The following is an 18,059-nucleotide window of genomic DNA, read 5'->3' on the forward strand; positions in this document are numbered from 1 at the left end:
CTCCCTTCCCCTGGCAATGTGGCCAGGCTACGGCCCTGGTTGTATTTCACGTCTTGTCCTTGACGCTTCTTCAGGCTGACTGTCTGTTACCACTCAAAACAACAGCAGTCTTGTAGGATAGATTGTAAGTACTAATATTGAATTCATACCTGGATGATCGAGACATTAAACGTATCTTACTGTGGACCTTATAAAATGGTTTAAGAAGGACCCAAGCTGATGCGGTGAATACGGCTTGATATCTTTATTTACTTCAATATATTTATTTCGTTGTTTGTCGTTTTTGTAGTTCAGGGGGTGAACGTGGGGAGAATTGGCTCACTTCCTGAATAACAAAATCGAAAACAAACGACAACCGTTTTCCCCACGTCATATTTTACACAATGTAATCAGATTGAGAAGAACCCCTCTTTGGTAAGAAAACTTGGCATTGGCCGAAACCATGTTTGATTTTCTTTCTCAAACGTCCACTTGTTTCTAACTTTCACCCAACCAAAAATGTCAAATATACGATCCGAGCATAAATTTTGGATGCGTGTCACTTCATTATAGGTGAAATAATTCACCCACTTCGTTAGGGATACGGTATAATCATTACGACCATAAGCTGCTTCATCGGTGTCCTCATGTTGTGAATTCAAACCTATGAATTCAGATATCAGTTTTCCAATACTTCCCCTGTCACTAGCCATATCTTCATAGCGAACCAAAATAGTATTCTTTCTTAACCATCTCGAACCATTCATTATCGAATCGTAGTTTGTTTCCAGCCAATCACAGTGTTGCCTGACGTATTCATTCAGGACCAATCTCTTTTGCGAGAGCGAGAGATTTTTCTTGACTCCAAACTTTTTCAATCGAGAATTAGCCATACCACGTGGATCCCTTGCCAGGAATATAACCTTAACGTTATTCTTCTGTAACATATCTGAATATGTAGCAATATCGTTTCCTCGGACAATTTTGGAGATGACGTGCTTTGATTGACATAATGTTGTGAGGGCGCCCTCGGTAATCGGCTTTTGCAAGTCGTTCAAACGTGCCCGATTTCTGTACAACGAGTTATCTTTATTCATCCCTTTTATGAAATACTGGTGTTTTGTGAAATTGCAATGATAAATATCATTCAAGAAATGTAGTAATGTCGTCTGAAGTTCTTGCAAATGCGCACGACTGTCGTTTCGGACATTCCCTTTAAGCGCACTACATTTAAATATCACATGACCAGGTTCGTAGACGTATAAGAAATCTGAACGGTTACTCAAATATTGAGCAAGTGCTTTTGATCCAGTAGTCATTCGTCCGAACACTAGCACATGTTTGTAAGAGTTCGTGCTTGGCGACTTTTCCATCGTGTGTTGTTCAGCGGAGTTCCTAACTCTCTTGTGTTCTTGTATGTCATTGACTGATTTTGTTGAGTTTGTTGGCGATCGACGTGCTGCTACATTGGTCAACTCTTCACCTTGGCTTGGCAACGAACCAATATCGAAGACATGATCTTCACCTTGATTAGTTTCTTCAAATCCAGTCATTGCTTTTGGTGTGGAACTTGTGTTGTCGCTATCATTTTTAACAGCATACCTCAGCACAAACACCACCTGCACTATTACAATGACAACCACGATGATGACAAGTGTGCTTTTTTTAAATTGCTTGCAATATACCATTATTGCATTCAACTATTGGAAGACACAGAAAAAGGTGATTTACTTCATGATTTCACCAGCTTTACAATTATTGAACATTTGTATATTAAAAACTGCTCATTAAAATGTATATCTCTGAAAAAAAAGTCAACACTTAGTTCTCTTCCTCTCGTTTTCCTTACCTTTATGGCAGCATCCGAATCCTTCGATGTAATGTAAGTGTTCTGATATAATTGGTGAGAGGTGTTGTGCCTTTCCAACGAATACGTATGCTGGGATTACGTCAAGGGCTAAGCGCTGCCGTATGTACCTTTATTGGTGAGTGTCATCCTATCATCAATCAACAGATTATATACCGTACTATACAAATGCAATGCAAGTTACGTGTACTGTTCATTTACACTGAGCCCAACTTATTTATAGTTCGAGATGGAAGTTTTAACAGAAGCTCTTGCAAATAGAAGTGTTATTTTTTTTCATCAAACGAAAGGACTAGGTTTTCCCTTAACATATTATTATTTTATTCCAATCCATGGCATCTTTTTAATAATCAGTTGGTCTGCAGTATGTTGTAAGCTTGTCAGAGCTGTTCTTGAAAGAAAAGAGTTCAATTGCAATACACTATCAAATCATATACATAATGTTGGTTATCGGTTAATACTGTAGCAGCTGTCGTATGATTTGAAAATATTCATGGAGTATTCATGATAAAAATTGTGTTTTGATAAGTGTATCATTTCATACCTATTATAAAACAAACCTCGATCTGCCAATCAAAATGAGAAAATTAACTAATATTTCGGTACCTTCACTTGGCACTCTCGATCTTCCAATACCTCTTTGATAACAAGCATTGAAATGAAATACAAGGTCCTTGTTTGAGAATTGAATAATTGCTAAAAAATGTATTAACTACAATAATGCTCCATACAACTTTAGCCATTTGACAATTGATAGATCGATGTTTAAGTGTGTATATTTCATGGCAAGCACTGCACCACATGAATAGAATACATAGTACGTGACAGGAATTTCCACTTAAATCAATTATTTTGTAAATGACTTCACTAAGGAACAACATACGCAAACTATTTCATCATTTTTTTGATAGATTTTAATAATGACGTGTCATAAGAAACTTAGTTAAAAGTGTCAGAGAATCTCATAAACAAGTTTATGAGGCTGACAATCTATTATAAATCAACAGATTTACAAAACGTAAAAATGCAACTCAATACAAATTAATGTTCTAAGGCGCTAAGCAAACTCGTAAGTTAGGGGTTGGTCAGTTTCTGTGGCCTGAATATGTGACTATGCATTAGAACTAAATGATATAGGGGAGTTAACCTGCTTTTGGTTTTATAGAGATTGTGGTGGTGGTGGTGGTGGTTCGAGGGTTTCAGAGAATACTGACCAGTCCCTTTATAGTTCATGGAAGTAAGAAACTCTCACAAACAAATGACTGTTGATGCCATCAAACAGTAGATACTCCTTGTAGTACTATTCCATAAAAGTATGGTTGATAAGTAAATAATTTGCATATATAGTAACCTTATATATATATAACTAATGTTAGTACCCTATTAATCTATAAGAGTTTACTATGTATTGAACTGGTTGGAGACAAATTGGGAATTGTACAGAAATGACAGTAAATTTTATGAAAACAAAAGAAACTCCTCAATCTCATAAAAACAAAAGAAGCACTATATCTATCCCTTGAAAACAAAAGAAACACCACATTAACATTGAATCATGTTAGGCTGAAGTACATAAAATTGATCCATATAAAAACTCACTGACTATTCTAGTGGGGACAGGTGGTATGGTTTGATTAAACCAGTTGAGAATTGATAATGTGGGGGTAGGGCTGTGGAGTGTGACTGAGAACTTAAACAAGTGTTGGGAAAATAATTCAGAAACGTCTATGTGTTGACAAAAGTGACAATTGCTGAAATACAACACCTAAATTACCCTGAATATCTTTGGAAAATGTGTAACTGAAAATGTTATCCAAGTTACATTCCAGTAAATCATCCCTTCCTCGTGTATTCTTTCCAAAGTTTTTTTTTTTTTTTTTTTTTTGGGGGGGGGGGTATTAGCACAGACTTGTCTGTGGTACTAGTAACTTGAACTACAACTACATTGCATCTTGCCAGCTATTGTTAATATCTTCTTCTGATGGCTGGATGGTCAACCAGGCAAGCGTTCTCTCTACGACTAAGATAGCCGGCCCTACTCGTATGGCTGCAGTGTACGTTGCACTCCACACACACAGTGGAGTCGAGTAAAGACATGAGACCATAGACGTTGGAGAGCTAGAGACACCTCTCTCCAACGTCTATGGTCAGCCTTATGAATATTATATGTAATTCAGATAATTAAAAAATATACTTGAAGAAGAACGAATTCCTGTGCGATGAAAAGTTTGGGTTTTAACTTTAGTATTAATGAAAATTCCACCCCATATTGTACGACTATGCTGTCATCAACATAACAAATGAACAACAACAGCATTTCAAGTTCGTCGGCGGTAGGCACCATCATATCACTCTGCATGGATTTCGTGACGATTTTGACGCCATAGTTACATAGCTATGTGCCAACACTAATCTTCAGTTCTCCCGTATAAACAAATTTTGACAGTTTATGTAAGTAAACTGCGTGAAATACCCAAATAAGGTCGAGTTTCTTGTGAGTCAAGTTATCGCCGTCTTTCATGCAAGTTGCCATTTTATCACAGCATTGTGGGACTGATTTTTGTACGCATGTGCAATTTTTCTCAAAATGGCGGATCTTACTCGCTGTCCAAAGTAACTGCATGGTAAGTTTTCTCACTTTTTAAATATCACCCCAAACTTTTTATGGAGTGTAAAAACAATCTTCTTATAGAGTAGTTTATGTTGTGTGTGCATGCAAAATTTTACCCTTTCTTTTATTTATCATTTCCACATGTACCGAAAAATCAAAGTTTTGATGTACGGTCCGTTTCCCAGCTGACAGCCAGCTCAGCCTTTGTTGTTTGTTTATAGAACTTTTTACTGCGAAGCACTTATTACTTACTGCCTACTCCGGGCGTCTAACAATTATTTGCTGTCCACACCATGGGATAGATATGAGATTTTTCTACCGCAAAGGAAACGTTGCTGGTTTGTTTGATACGGACATGTCTATTCGGTTGTTCATTTGTAAAATTTGTGTAGTAACCTGATACTTCAAGGAGATACCAATGTGCAAAGGTCACAGACGCCATTTTGGAGGGGCGGCAAACCCTCTTTCTAAAACCAGACCAAATCTTTCGGTTCTCCAGCTAAAGAAAATGTCCAGAAATGTGTAGTTGAATCGTTAAACCTACGCTCTGAACGTACAGGAAATTATGTGGTAGCTCACCCATCTACGCATGGCGAGTGGAGTCTTGACACATAGGCCAATTGTAGCCAGCTGCTGGGCTTTTTAAATCTGTTTACACGACATCTAGAAGTACTCATAATTGACCAAAGGAACAGTTTGTAGAGTTTCATTAACTCCTGTAGAGGTGGCATTTCGACTATGAAGGGATGGAAATGTGTAGTGGTATAGCTTCCCAGTAACTTTGAAAGTGTATATCTTCTTACTACATAATGTTGATGACCTACATGTATGAATGACATGTATGTGACCTGTAGATGAGAACGTGGTCATATAGTCACTTCTACCATGGATGTATTAGGGGAGATAATACGCCCATGCTTCTACACATGTATGATACACTGAGCAGTGTTTGCAGGAGTCAAATTCCTCACAGTTTTCAGTTTTCATTGGTATTATTCATGCAGGGCTAGATTTCAGATCCTGCTGATATTGTGTATACTCAGACAGTGAACTGTAGATGTCTGTTTATTATTCTCTCTGACAAATGTGCTTCAACCACTAACTGATCAGCTTGCCACAGCATGGAAATGTTGACTCAGGTTTCACTGGGACACATTCCAGGGCAGACACATGCATACAAATATATGTATACAAATACCATATACTATTCTATCTATCCATCCATACATTTATACATCTAACTATTTATTTATTTATATCTTATATATCTTATATATATATATATATATATATATATATATATATATATATATATATATATATATATATATATATATATATATATATATATATATATATATATATATATATATATATATATATATATATATATATATATATATATATATATATATAACTCGGTGAGTATCAAACTGCTAAGACAGTGCTCTATACCGCAGTGGCAGAGCGTAATAGTTTTGGTAGTACTGGAACTCTTTCTTGGGTGTAACTCGGAGTTTCACGCATATTGCGATCATCAGACACATCATATACTAATATATATATATATATTAGTATATGGTTCATGATATTTATTAACAGAACCTCCATGTAAAGTTGTACACTAATATATATATGTACACACACATAAAGAGAGAGAAGTAATACAAGATAATAAGAGCCTTGTAATACTTGTAATAGAAATTAATTTATTGATGTTGACATAAACAGAAGCAAATATATTGTATCTAATACTAGTATCATGCACAAGCCAAGCTTTTGTCATTGAACAGGACTGCATACCATGTGGTCATTCCACATCACAACAACCCATGTCGATGTCACTGGTTATGTGGTGCTTGAGAAATTAAGTGTAGACTTTCTAAATTGCCACGTTTTTTTCTGATTTTTCATAAATTATACTTGAAGCATAATCATATCATATGCCCCAATATTTGTATAATAATCTGACTGTCACTATTTGATTTGTTTGTCAACAAATCATGAATTTATAGAATGCTGATAGGGTTTGATCATAAGATGATGATTCATGTTTTAGCATGTATAACAACATAAGTAAGTTAAAAATAGAAGGACAAATATTATGATAAAGATAATCCCAGTTACAGCCAGTCCTAGCTCTTTATGTAATGATAAACATTAGTGTTACATTGTTTTCTGTTGACAATTACAGATTGATATCAGCCAGCTACATCTAATCTTTGATACAGACTCATCTTATGTTTCATCTTTGAGATACATTGTATAATCACAGTATTATACAAAGGTTGATGAACAGAAAACAGAAAGGGGTAAAAGTGCAAAAGTTTACCTTAGAATCTACCATAATTCTGTTTGGGAATCCCGGTAAAATGACTTGGGAACTCTGAGATAAATTCTACCTACTTTACCACCTTCAGAAAAAACAGTGGAATCATTTTTGAGGTAGAATCTGAACACCGGCACTCACTTGTTATGGCATTTTTGATACTTATACATTCTTTATTTGTCCAAAACAGCAAATTTTCTGTGAAAATCATCTGGACATACATTATGTAGTTGCCATGTGATGGATTTAGGGAGTTAGTAATGATAGTATTGATTTCAGCCAACCTTGGGGCTTGTTTATACACATTTTATACTGTAACTTAGTGTGCTTCCAATGAGACTTACCTCTATCATATCTGCAACGTATTGAGATTGTAATGCAAATTATTGATGTGTTTTGCAATTCTCTTTGAGTAACAGCTGATAGACATGTGTTCCTTATACTTGTTGTAGTATGACATAACTCTGTATTCTTTCTTGTTGTTGTTATAGGGTATTTGTAGTAAAGAGTATTGAAGTTTTATATAAGTATATATGTTGATATCAATATATAGTAGCTGAATTGGAAGCCTAGATTCTGTGTTTGCAGTTGATTTGACTATTACCTACAACTCTCAGGAGAAAACAAGAGTAGTACTAGTAGTAGATAATAGCCAAATTGACTTTGAACATAAGAATGTAGGCTACCCAATGCTGTTCAACTTTCCGAAGCAGGAGATTTAGCCAGATTTTCTGATACATTGTATTATCCCTTCCAAACATTGTCAGAATCAAGCCCTGACTTACTCGGTCTGCAAGCAGGATTACTCATGATCATAATATTAAACTGATCACTGTTAAGGTTTCATAGTGCAAGACTCAAGAACTATTCATATTGAGGTAAATTCACACAGTCACTTATGAGCTAAGATTGGATTCAAGGATGGTCCTAGTATGAATATTCAGAAAGTACCATCACCAGTCATGCAGTAATACAAACATATACATATTAGAACGCAGTGGCTGGTGACTATACTTTCTGAATATGCATAGATGCCTAATGACGCAGATGTTTTGTACTAGGACCATCCTTGAATATGAATCTTAGTCCAGACGACTGTGTGAGTTTACCACTGAACTTGGAACAGGAAGTAACCCGAGACCAAATCAAAATGCTGTACAAGGTTGCTGCATGTGTGGTGCTATTATATCACTGCATGACAGCGTATTGCACTGTGCTGGCACGACAGGGTATTGCACTGTGCAGATTACAATAATCTAGCATCTATGATCTAGGAATATCCTGTAGAGACTTCTCTGATAATCTCTCAAGACCATGGGCTGGCTCAGTCTATTATGAGAGGAATTCATGGCTCACTGGAAGTAAAACAACATCGTCATTTTAAAAGTCATAATTCCATATAGAATAAAAAAAACCCACACATTTACATTTGTAATTTGATACTTTATGCAAAACTATAACACCCCATTTTTGGGCTGATCATGTGACAAGTTATCAACTGTCTTGAGGTGTTGTCTGGATTATTGTTTCTTGTGATTGGTTGTCATTGTTATTGATTGTCGTCAGATGTAATGTTACTGTTTACAAACAGCGGCTTATAAGTTATATGGTGTTAAAGTGCTGAATGCTCAAAAGCTTATCAGGGGCTATCAATTACAATATATGACTTCAAGATATTTGCCATGATACAGCTCCAGTCAATCGCTCTGAACAGTGATTATTGTACTGAAATAGATTATGTCAAGGATTTCATTGTGTAATAAGAACAGGTTTAACAGATGTTGTATCTCCAGGGTTTACAGTTCAGTCAGTGTACAGAAAAGGGATCCTACATGTATAAAAGAATCATAGAGAAACATGGTTATTTATATATTATTCCATATGTAGAGATGTGATCAGATCATGGGCATCATGTGCCTGCATACCAGAGGGATTTGCACAGCAGTGCAATAACAGAAAATACTATTGCATCTGTGTATGCAAATGATATGCTAATAAGTCCATGGTCATTCCTTGTACTGGTACATGAAATATTGCATGATCTCACAGTATGATTTTCACAGAAAATTTGCTGTTTTGGACAAATAAAGTATGTATAAGTAACGAAACTGCCATAACAAGTGAGTGCCAGTGTTCGTCCATGCAGGTATTTGCACTCATGCTTGTGGTAGTTTCATGTGGCACAGAGAAAGGGGCTCCTTCTACCAGTACTAGCTAAAGAACCAGAAATAAACATAGCCATATATATACTATGTTATTGAACTTTAATTCAGATAGGTTTGGTTACTTCTAGTACAGAATTTTTGGGAACCTTGATCATTTAGTCATCCAGGATGAAAATAAGGCTATATAGTGAACTATGAATTCCTGATTATCATAAAAGTAGATAGATTGATTACATGCAATTCTTATCATTTCATTTTGTGAGTATTTTTTACATGTGATTAAAGATTGAACTTTGCTAAGCAACAGAACAAATTATTGGTGTTACTGCGTTCCTGCCATTTTAAATGACACTAACTTTATTTGACCCATTTTGCCAGCTGTATGAAAGAAGGGAAAAAATGCTTGGCAGAATTAGCAGTGTAGCACTGTTAATGTACTGTTGTTATTGTAGCCAATTGATCGTTTTGTCCCAAGATTGCATAAACAAATAATTGTAGGTAGGTTTGTAATCGCTTCAAGATTAATTTTGACATTTAAAATGATATTTGACATATTTGACTACATTTATAAGTTTATGTAATTGTAAATGTTTATCAAAACCTGACTTAGGTCCTAGGGATTATAAAAATAACATGCCCAGTTGTGGACTGTACTAGATGCAACGGTAATATTTTTAATAATGCTGCTTTGTTACACACAATGACTTCCTGGCAATACTGTACAAAATGTACACCATGAGGTGTATTGAATCACCTGCAGGTAACCTTTTGTGTGTATCTAATACACATGATATGGTACAAATAAATCCAATCAAATTGATTTTGGGTCTGCACCCTGAAATCACCATTGCGATTTCAACCTCTTACTGTGGTACTAATGGATAAAACCAACCTCTAATCAACATGTACAATTCTAATTATTGGTATTGTAACAATTTTCAATGAATACACTGTTGGTTGTCTGATTGAAAAAAATAATACTCTATTAGTAGTCGCAGTCAGTGTAGGTTGAAGTATTCTTGAACACAGATGATAAACTTTATAATACAAGATTGTATATAAAGTTCTGTCCATGAAAGAAAAATATAGTATATTGTCAAAATCTGTTCTAATTTTTGGGTCCAATTTTTGCACAAGAAAAGGTGTAAAGTATTATATTTTCATAGAAATTATTGCATGCAGTTTAATTTATGAATTGTCTACTGTGAATTAAATCTATTGTTCCAGTCACAACATGGAGATATTACGGTATCAAAGTACAGTCAATGCTGCATACTGGCATTTCTTGGTAACTAAATTATCAGTTTTAGTCCAACCTTCTTTTTTTTCCACAGACAAATGAACATGTATCGTACTGCCAACTGTTCATCACTAAGGTATTTAGGAAGTATAGGTTTATGTTTGGATTTTGATAATCACATTAAAATCTCCCCAGTCAAGAAGAATATCTTGGGGGAATTAAGGTAAAGTGAACTTTGATTGTACCAGGATTACATTAATTACTACCCTTCTACACCTGTACTGTGACTGTGATAGTCTAGCTACTGATTTTGCTATTTAATGAAGTTTTTTGCTAGTTTTTAAACACTCCAGCCTCTGTTGTGAACAGATTATAGGTCAAGCATATGCGAAAGATCAGGTTTAGTGGTACCAACCAATCAGGGCTGACACAGAGTTGATTTATTACAGAGAGCTTTGGTCCTAGCTCTCAGTGGTATCCTAGATGCTATGTTTATTGGTTGACCAGCTCCATTTACCCTGACACAGAGGAGACCGTTTGATGAACTGTGTCCACCCAGCTCAAGTAAAATAAATAAATCTAATGGTGCAGTGTCTCCACTCAAGAGCGGAGCTACAATAGGTCAGTCTGGAAGTTAGGAGTATGGTCGGCATGCTATATGTATCTACTGTGTTGTTTGTGATTGCTATCATACCCAGCAAATATCAAATGGAATTTCTCAAAATTAATAAAATTGATAGGATCAATAATGAATCAAATCACAAACACAGACCAGTTTAGCGTTGAAAGGTAGGGATTTAATACTTAGTCTGGACTTTAAGTGAGATTTTGCCAAGGACTTACAATTGCCATTAAAAAAATGATCCATTGCCTATAAAATCATAAAATACTGAAGATTTTAATCGTTTTACCGCAAAGTGAATCAACAGTGATGCATTCACTTCATATATAACATGTATAAGGTTGGACTGACATTTTCCTTTTCTTGGCAAGCTAATAATGTATCACTCACAAGTTTAGCACTGATGAGCCAATTAGAACATCAATATAGTGTGAATCTTTATTTTATTGCAACAAGGCAATTTGTAATAGGACACTCCATTGTGGTGTGACATTGTCCAAGCTTGTGAAGATTGTGTAACTCAACATGGGTGTGAAAGGGGTTTATTGTAAGCCACTGGTGTGTCAGTTTTCAAAGGGATTGTAATATTCATTCAACATTGTTCAAAGCATTATTCAGGCATTGTTGTCTGCTTGTAATGTCAAATAGTGTGCTGATTTACAAAGTGAAGCCGGCAGGTGCTCCATAGGTATGTTGAAAGGCCTTCTGTCCTGAACCAGTGGTAATACCAGAAAAGTCAGTATGGCTTTCAATATATGATATGCAGTTTGAAACGCAAATAAAATGAAGTTGTGACAATGAATGTTCATAGGCTCTGTGTTCATAGTCTTGTGGCTATCCTTGGCTTCGAATCTCTTATGAAGTGAGAGCTTGAGATTCAAAGCCATGGATAGTATCTGGAGTACAGTGTTCATAGTATTATCAAATAAAAATATCTTCTCATAGAGTCAAGTAATTTTTTGGGAGCGAATCCCAATTTTTTGTTAACAGTTCGTAAGCATCATGAGGGGTGTACTACAATTTGGCATTCCCGTCCAACAAAATGATTTGACTAAATAAGTAGAAATTTTCATTTGATTATAAATTTGCTTCTTTATATTAAAATATACAATTAAAAAAAGTTAGAATCTTATACCTGTATAATAATCAACCTCATTCTGTTTCTTGACCACAAATTCTGAATTACAGATTATTTTGATTCGTAGAATAATAATTTCCAGGTATAATATGAGTAGGAATTTGTATTGTATCTGTAAATGTTGTCATGGTCACAAATATATGTAAAGTCATTAAATTTGAGAGTTTTTGTCTTCAAACTATTAGCAACTCAACTACTAGAGTATCAACCGTGTAACCTTTTCTAGATTCAGCTGTATGTCAAACAGAACATATTCTATAAAATATTCATTCTTCTGATTTACCACAATGCAAGTCTGCATGCACAGATTAATTTCTTTGCCTTCGGCTTCAAGGATTTGAGCACTCACTTACATTTTATATCGCATTACTTAATAATGCCATTGCTGTATGTAGCTCCTTTATCTACGTACATGTAGCTCCTCTACCTAATTGTATGCACATATATGCAATTACGGGAAGATGAAAATAACCAGAATGAATGCTATCATGTGACTGTGTACTACATCAAAATAACAATCTACAGATGTTATGAGATAATTTGTGTATACATATATTGTATATATGAAATATGTATTTTTTTTAATGACAATTTTGTCTTCTTTTTAACCATTCAAGGTCATACATGGTTGTGGTATATATGATTAATTTTCTATATGTTCGGGACAATTTCTGGATGATTGTCTGTAATCATAGTCCAATCAAATTATAATTATGTAATTTATTGGTTCTTAATAGAAAGTTGTGACAGCGTTGCCTTTTATTAAACTCCAAACTTTTGCATTACTGAAATGGATGAAAGGATTTCCTTCAAAAATATTACCTCATGATAATTTATTTGGACCACAACTGACATGGTATTTGACTTCTTTATTGCGACAAAGATGGCTTAATGTAATATATTGACATATCGTACCAATATACAGTACCTGACACATCTTGTATTTATTTATTTATTCTTTCATCTTTCATATACCTCACAACATTTCAGTGCATAGTAGCACTGTTCTCCCAATGAACCCTGTTGCAAGGTGTACAAAATCAAACATACATTACATGTAAGTATGCTCTTGGAAATAATTACAATCAGATTGTGTGATATTCTATTTAATGCCAGTGAATCAAATCCCAGTGTTTTCCTTGTCTGAATTTCAAGGAAATTATCAAAAGAAAAGACAGTCAAATTACTAATCAGTATCATAGAAAAGAGAAATTTGTTTTCCTTCAAATTTATTATCACACTATTGCATACATTAGTATATTCAGTATACAGAAATTGTTTGAACATATTTATTCTTAACAGGGCTTGAATTTACCATCGATGTTGGTAGTCGGATTTACATTTTGCCCTAAAGTGAACTGTTTCAGCCACAATTTTCTGTGGATTTCTATTGGCCTAGCTGACTACATTTTGTACCATCTTATAAAATTTGGTAGTCTAGTCAAGTCTAGATACAGTTTTCAATAGTCTACAAATGTACGTGTATGTGCCTTGGAGTATTGCTACAAATGTAAGTTGGAGCCCTGACACAACATTTTTCATCAATGCTAGTCAGGAAACTACCACAGCATTATGTAGACATCTTGTTGAGCATACTGAATGTATGGTGAGTTCCAGGTTGTGACACAGGTCAGCTATAGTATGTTGCTTGCTTTTTCGTGTAACAACAACAGTAAGACGTCCAGTGTGACATTACTACACTGAATAAGAGCATGGTCATTGACCAGCATTCACCCATACCATTGTGTAAAAGTGGGTTCCACCCTGTAATTTCTATAAAACAACCAGTCTTCCGGTACATCCTAATGTAGCGCCATTGTTCTGTAAACCAGCAGTAAGAGAAAAAATAAAGCGGTTGATGGATAATAAGACTGGCTGTGAAGCTGTATACCGCATACTAATACTAGCAGGTGATGAAGAGAATTATCTGAAAACTAAAGAAATGTACATGTTGATTGATCCAGAAGTATACCACTAAAAGATTATAGTCTTATTCAAGTTGATATTAAGGACCTGTCAGACATCGTAAATGTTTGTAGTGTTGAAGTGTTCAGATATACTGAAATGGTGTACACACCTTTGATAGTGTTTTTACTATGGTTTGGGAACCCTGGTAACAGAGAAGGGTAAAACCTGGTAGAACTTGCATAGATTTCTCGACCTTGTACTATCATTTTGGTGGGTACCATGGTATCAGAGAAGGGTAAGCTTGGTATAAATGTCCATGTACCGTGATTTCAGTGGGGCATTTCTGTAAAATACCAGGGGAACTTAGATACATTTTACCTACTTACTGCCCTTAACGAAAGTTTAAAAAAATGTTTGTTCACTGCTAAATATACAATATGTATTGTATATTATACTGAACTTAAACACACACATTTGAATTCAAGCTAGGGAGTTAGCCGCTCTGGTGATTACAAATCTGATGGAGGAATACGGCTTGATTTCTTAAATTCCTTTAATTCCTTCATATATTGTTGTTTTGTTTGTGATTTTGTCATTCTGAGGTGATCCCTTTCAGAATGACAAAATAAAAACAATATACAATATTACAAATGTAAATAAAGTGAATCTAGCTGTATTCCTTCATCAGACTTTAAATCTGATTGGGGAATAAGAGTATGGTATAGGATTAGACTTACATCCGACAACAGAAATCTGCCATCTATCATCCACCATAAGTGGCCACTTTTCTACACTTGTCCCATTAAGATGGTGATTTTTACAGCTATGCTATGGTGTACACATATTTCATGACACTAATAGCATACTGAAACACCATGTTCTAGTAGCATGTTATGATGGGGTTTCAATGTTCTTGACCCCTCCACTGTTGTTCCTTCCTATAGACAAAAATTGAAATTTGACCTAACAGTTTTTGACACGTACAAAAACATGTTCCAAAGATCGGCTGTATTAAAGATTGAACGGAAAATTCCCAAATCAAACCTTGCTTCCTGTGTATTCTGCTCTTATGTGGACAACATTAAACCAGTGCCACACAAAGAATGTTCAAATTAGTGTTGTTGAAAGATCAGAATACACATGAAGTAGGATTTGATTAGTGAATTTTTCATTCAATCTTTATTAGTAATATTACAGAGGGAATGTTTTGTGCCAAAAACTGTGTGTCAAATAATGTGCAGTCCCCATTTTGTCTATGGGAGGAATTATAGTGGAGAAGATGAGAATATTTCAGACCTCATAGCATATAAATCAGCATACTAATGTGGCAGTAGTGTACTGAGGTTCTTATGAAACAATAGTCTCTAGTCGTAAGCATGTAGTGAAGTTCAAAGGGCCGTCTGTTGTGAGTCTGTTTACATGTTGTCACGCAACCCAGTCATTCAGGCCTTTCAGACATGTACATGTACATATATATTATTACATGTAGAGACTGTCCTTGGCTGGCTTGCAAATATATACAAGTACCCACATCATATAACTGCTTGGTTGTCATGATTACTAGCTCATAAATAACCATGCCACCTGTTCATCAGGTCATATCTTAAATGTCACCTTACCGATTCACGAGCTGCATGATTGAGGGTGAGAGTTCAACTATGACAAATATCTGGTAAAACCTGCATTATGTGTACATGTACACATATGATCACTTATTTTACTCATTTATTCATGTGTTAATGTTTTTTCTGTCATTTGTGAAGTGAAAGGGATCTTATCTGTGTCGCAGTGTGTGCAACTATCTCACTGTGGTCCTGTTAACACTGAAATTAGTCTTCAGAAATGATAATAATATAATAATGTATAAAAACATTTTACTACAGTAGTACCAGATATAGATAATCTTCATAAATTGGAAATATTTATGACACCAGCTTTATTACCAAGGATGTAGTTAACAGATATAAATTTGTTAAGTGATGTAGATTCTAGCTTTTCACAGCTTCCCACTAGAGTCTGTAGAAATGATGACACCATTTTCTCTTAGCAAGAATGTATAAAAACAAATCGGTGTAACATAGTTTTTTTTAGTACAGGTGCATGTACAGACAATCTTGATAAATTGGAAATATTAATAATACTAGAGTAGGAGTTGATGAATAAATAATGAATAATAATGACTACAGTGAATTGAAAATAACATTTATCAATATAAAACCACACCAGTTATTTGATTTACAGTACATATTACAGTAGCATTCATTCAGTTCATCCTTGTTTCAGTATATGTAATAATGCTCTTGCAGTAGCAACTGGTTACGTAAGTGGATCTAGGACTTGATTTTTCAGACTAAAATTACATAAACTGTATTTCAAAGTTGGGAAGGGGAGTTTATTTGTAATATTCTGTCCTTTTCAACCAAGTTATGTAAATATTTAAATACTACATGATGTATATGAATGAAAAGTTGATACTTTTGTCAAATTACCCAACGATAAATATTAAATACAGTGATGTAGCTTATATACAGTTGTATATATGTCCAATTACATAATATTATTAGCATGATTAGTCTGAAGATGAACATTTGTATTTTAAAATTCAACCTATTTTTATATAAGGCATGAGTATTGTTGTTTTTTCAGACACTCTGATGTAATTGTTTCAGGAGATTATAATGAGATATTGCTAGAGTTTCCTGTTTGATGTGAATGATGATATTTATACAATGACAATTAATCTCTAATCGCTATATTGATATTCTGATAACGAATCTGTTATGTCCACAATACTGTAAAATGTTTGTACTGGAGATTATAGATTACAGTGATGTGGGTCAGGAAAGGTTATTTTGATTACACCATTGTTAAACTTACAGGCTTTATCTCCTCAAATCTTGTAAAAAAAAGGTGCTCCTCATGCTGGTTGGCAGTGGTCGGTACCCACTGGCACTCAGAATACATGTATGTATACCAGCAATTAGTCCTGTTTGACTTGAAGGACTTGATTCTGACATTGTCCTCAGAGAAGGAAAGGGACAACTGATTTAGTTGAATTGTTTTGAAACTACCTCTGGGGCTGATTTCAAGCCATTTCAAGTAAATCAGTTCAGAACTGATGCAAAACCCAAAAATGAATTGATTCAAATCCATTGCTCAGTTTTCTTATAGGGACAGAAACCATTTAGTGTGAATCAGTAATGAATTGATTTTGGTGGGGACAGGGCTTTTGTCAGAATTGAGTCCCGACTTATTCCAGAATAATCAGCTACACTTCCAATCACTCCAACTTGTTTATGAAAATTATGCACTTTATCATGATTTGTTTAACATGCATTTGACATTGTTTGATATTATTGTAAAGCAGCTCAAGCTGAGTTTGTTTTGGGCACAGTTTTTCGTACTTGTTCAAAATGTACTAGCAGTGTGCTACTTACTGTTCAAAGCATACTTAGGATTACAATTGACTGAACTCAAACTGGTATCTAAGATATAACTTATAAATGATCTGATGACATATGTATTACAGGTAACAGGTATAGGAAAATGTTGAGGAAATGACGACTGTGCAATCAACTGTTCTAACAATGCCAGAAGTCAACTGTAATGATATAGGAAGGTATACATCATAATTTAATTAACATTGTGCTAGAATAGTCTAATCAAGGTATTTTCACTTGAGTAAAAAGTATGTAAACTTACAAATGTAGGTTTGTGCCACTTCGATAACTGACCAGTCTTTTGATACAGTGGAGAATTCTCTGAACAATTTACAAAGATTTTGTGTAAATGCAAAATGATGCAACCATAATTTGGTGAAGAACTGATGCAACCATAATTTGGTGAAGAACCAGGAAATATAAGTGGAAAACTCGGATTGTTACCTCCTTAGCTTTCTAGTACTAGTATTAGTAAAACTATGACAAAGGAGGCTTATAACCCTGTGTCAGGTGTTTTCAGGATGAAAGGAGTCACTATGTAAAAAATGGTATATGGACAATTCATAAAGAGCTAATATTTTTCATAGTGGTAGTTGTATACTAATGTATGAAAATGATAAATTTATAAAAAGTAATAAATTTCATTTGGATGGCTGTTTCTTACAACATATGGCTCAACAAGAAAAACGTAGTGTACATTTTGTATGTCATATTTGTTGAGTTGCGACAGTTTCCATGGTAAAACTTCATTCGTATTCTA

The 18,059-nt window shown here is 34.7% G+C and overlaps 2 protein-coding genes across 2 annotated transcripts in view; one reads left to right on the top strand and one right to left on the bottom strand.

The window, feature by feature from the left end:
* LOC144443795 (carbohydrate sulfotransferase 1-like) lies at positions 1-1,946 on the bottom strand. The gene is made up of 2 exons (XM_078133340.1): positions 1,829-1,946; positions 1-1,679 (listed from the first exon to the last, which is right to left on the bottom strand). Exon 2 carries the CDS (start codon positions 1,665-1,667, stop codon positions 390-392), a length of 1,278 nt encoding a protein of 425 aa, XP_077989466.1. The 5' UTR covers positions 1,668-1,679; positions 1,829-1,946; the 3' UTR covers positions 1-389.
* A 2,490-nt stretch (positions 1,947-4,436) lies between these two features.
* Positions 4,437-18,059, top strand: part of LOC144443324 (repulsive guidance molecule A-like) — a 105,918-nt gene continuing 92,295 nt past the window's right edge. Inside the window, exon 1 of the mRNA XM_078132776.1 lies at positions 4,437-4,470. The gene's annotated coding sequence lies outside the window, so the exon portion shown is untranslated. The remainder of the gene's footprint in view (positions 4,471-18,059) is intronic.

Source organism: Glandiceps talaboti, chromosome 12 (assembly GCF_964340395.1).
Source record: "Glandiceps talaboti chromosome 12, keGlaTala1.1, whole genome shotgun sequence".
In the NCBI taxonomy this organism is placed as follows: Eukaryota; Metazoa; Hemichordata; class Enteropneusta; family Spengelidae; genus Glandiceps; species Glandiceps talaboti.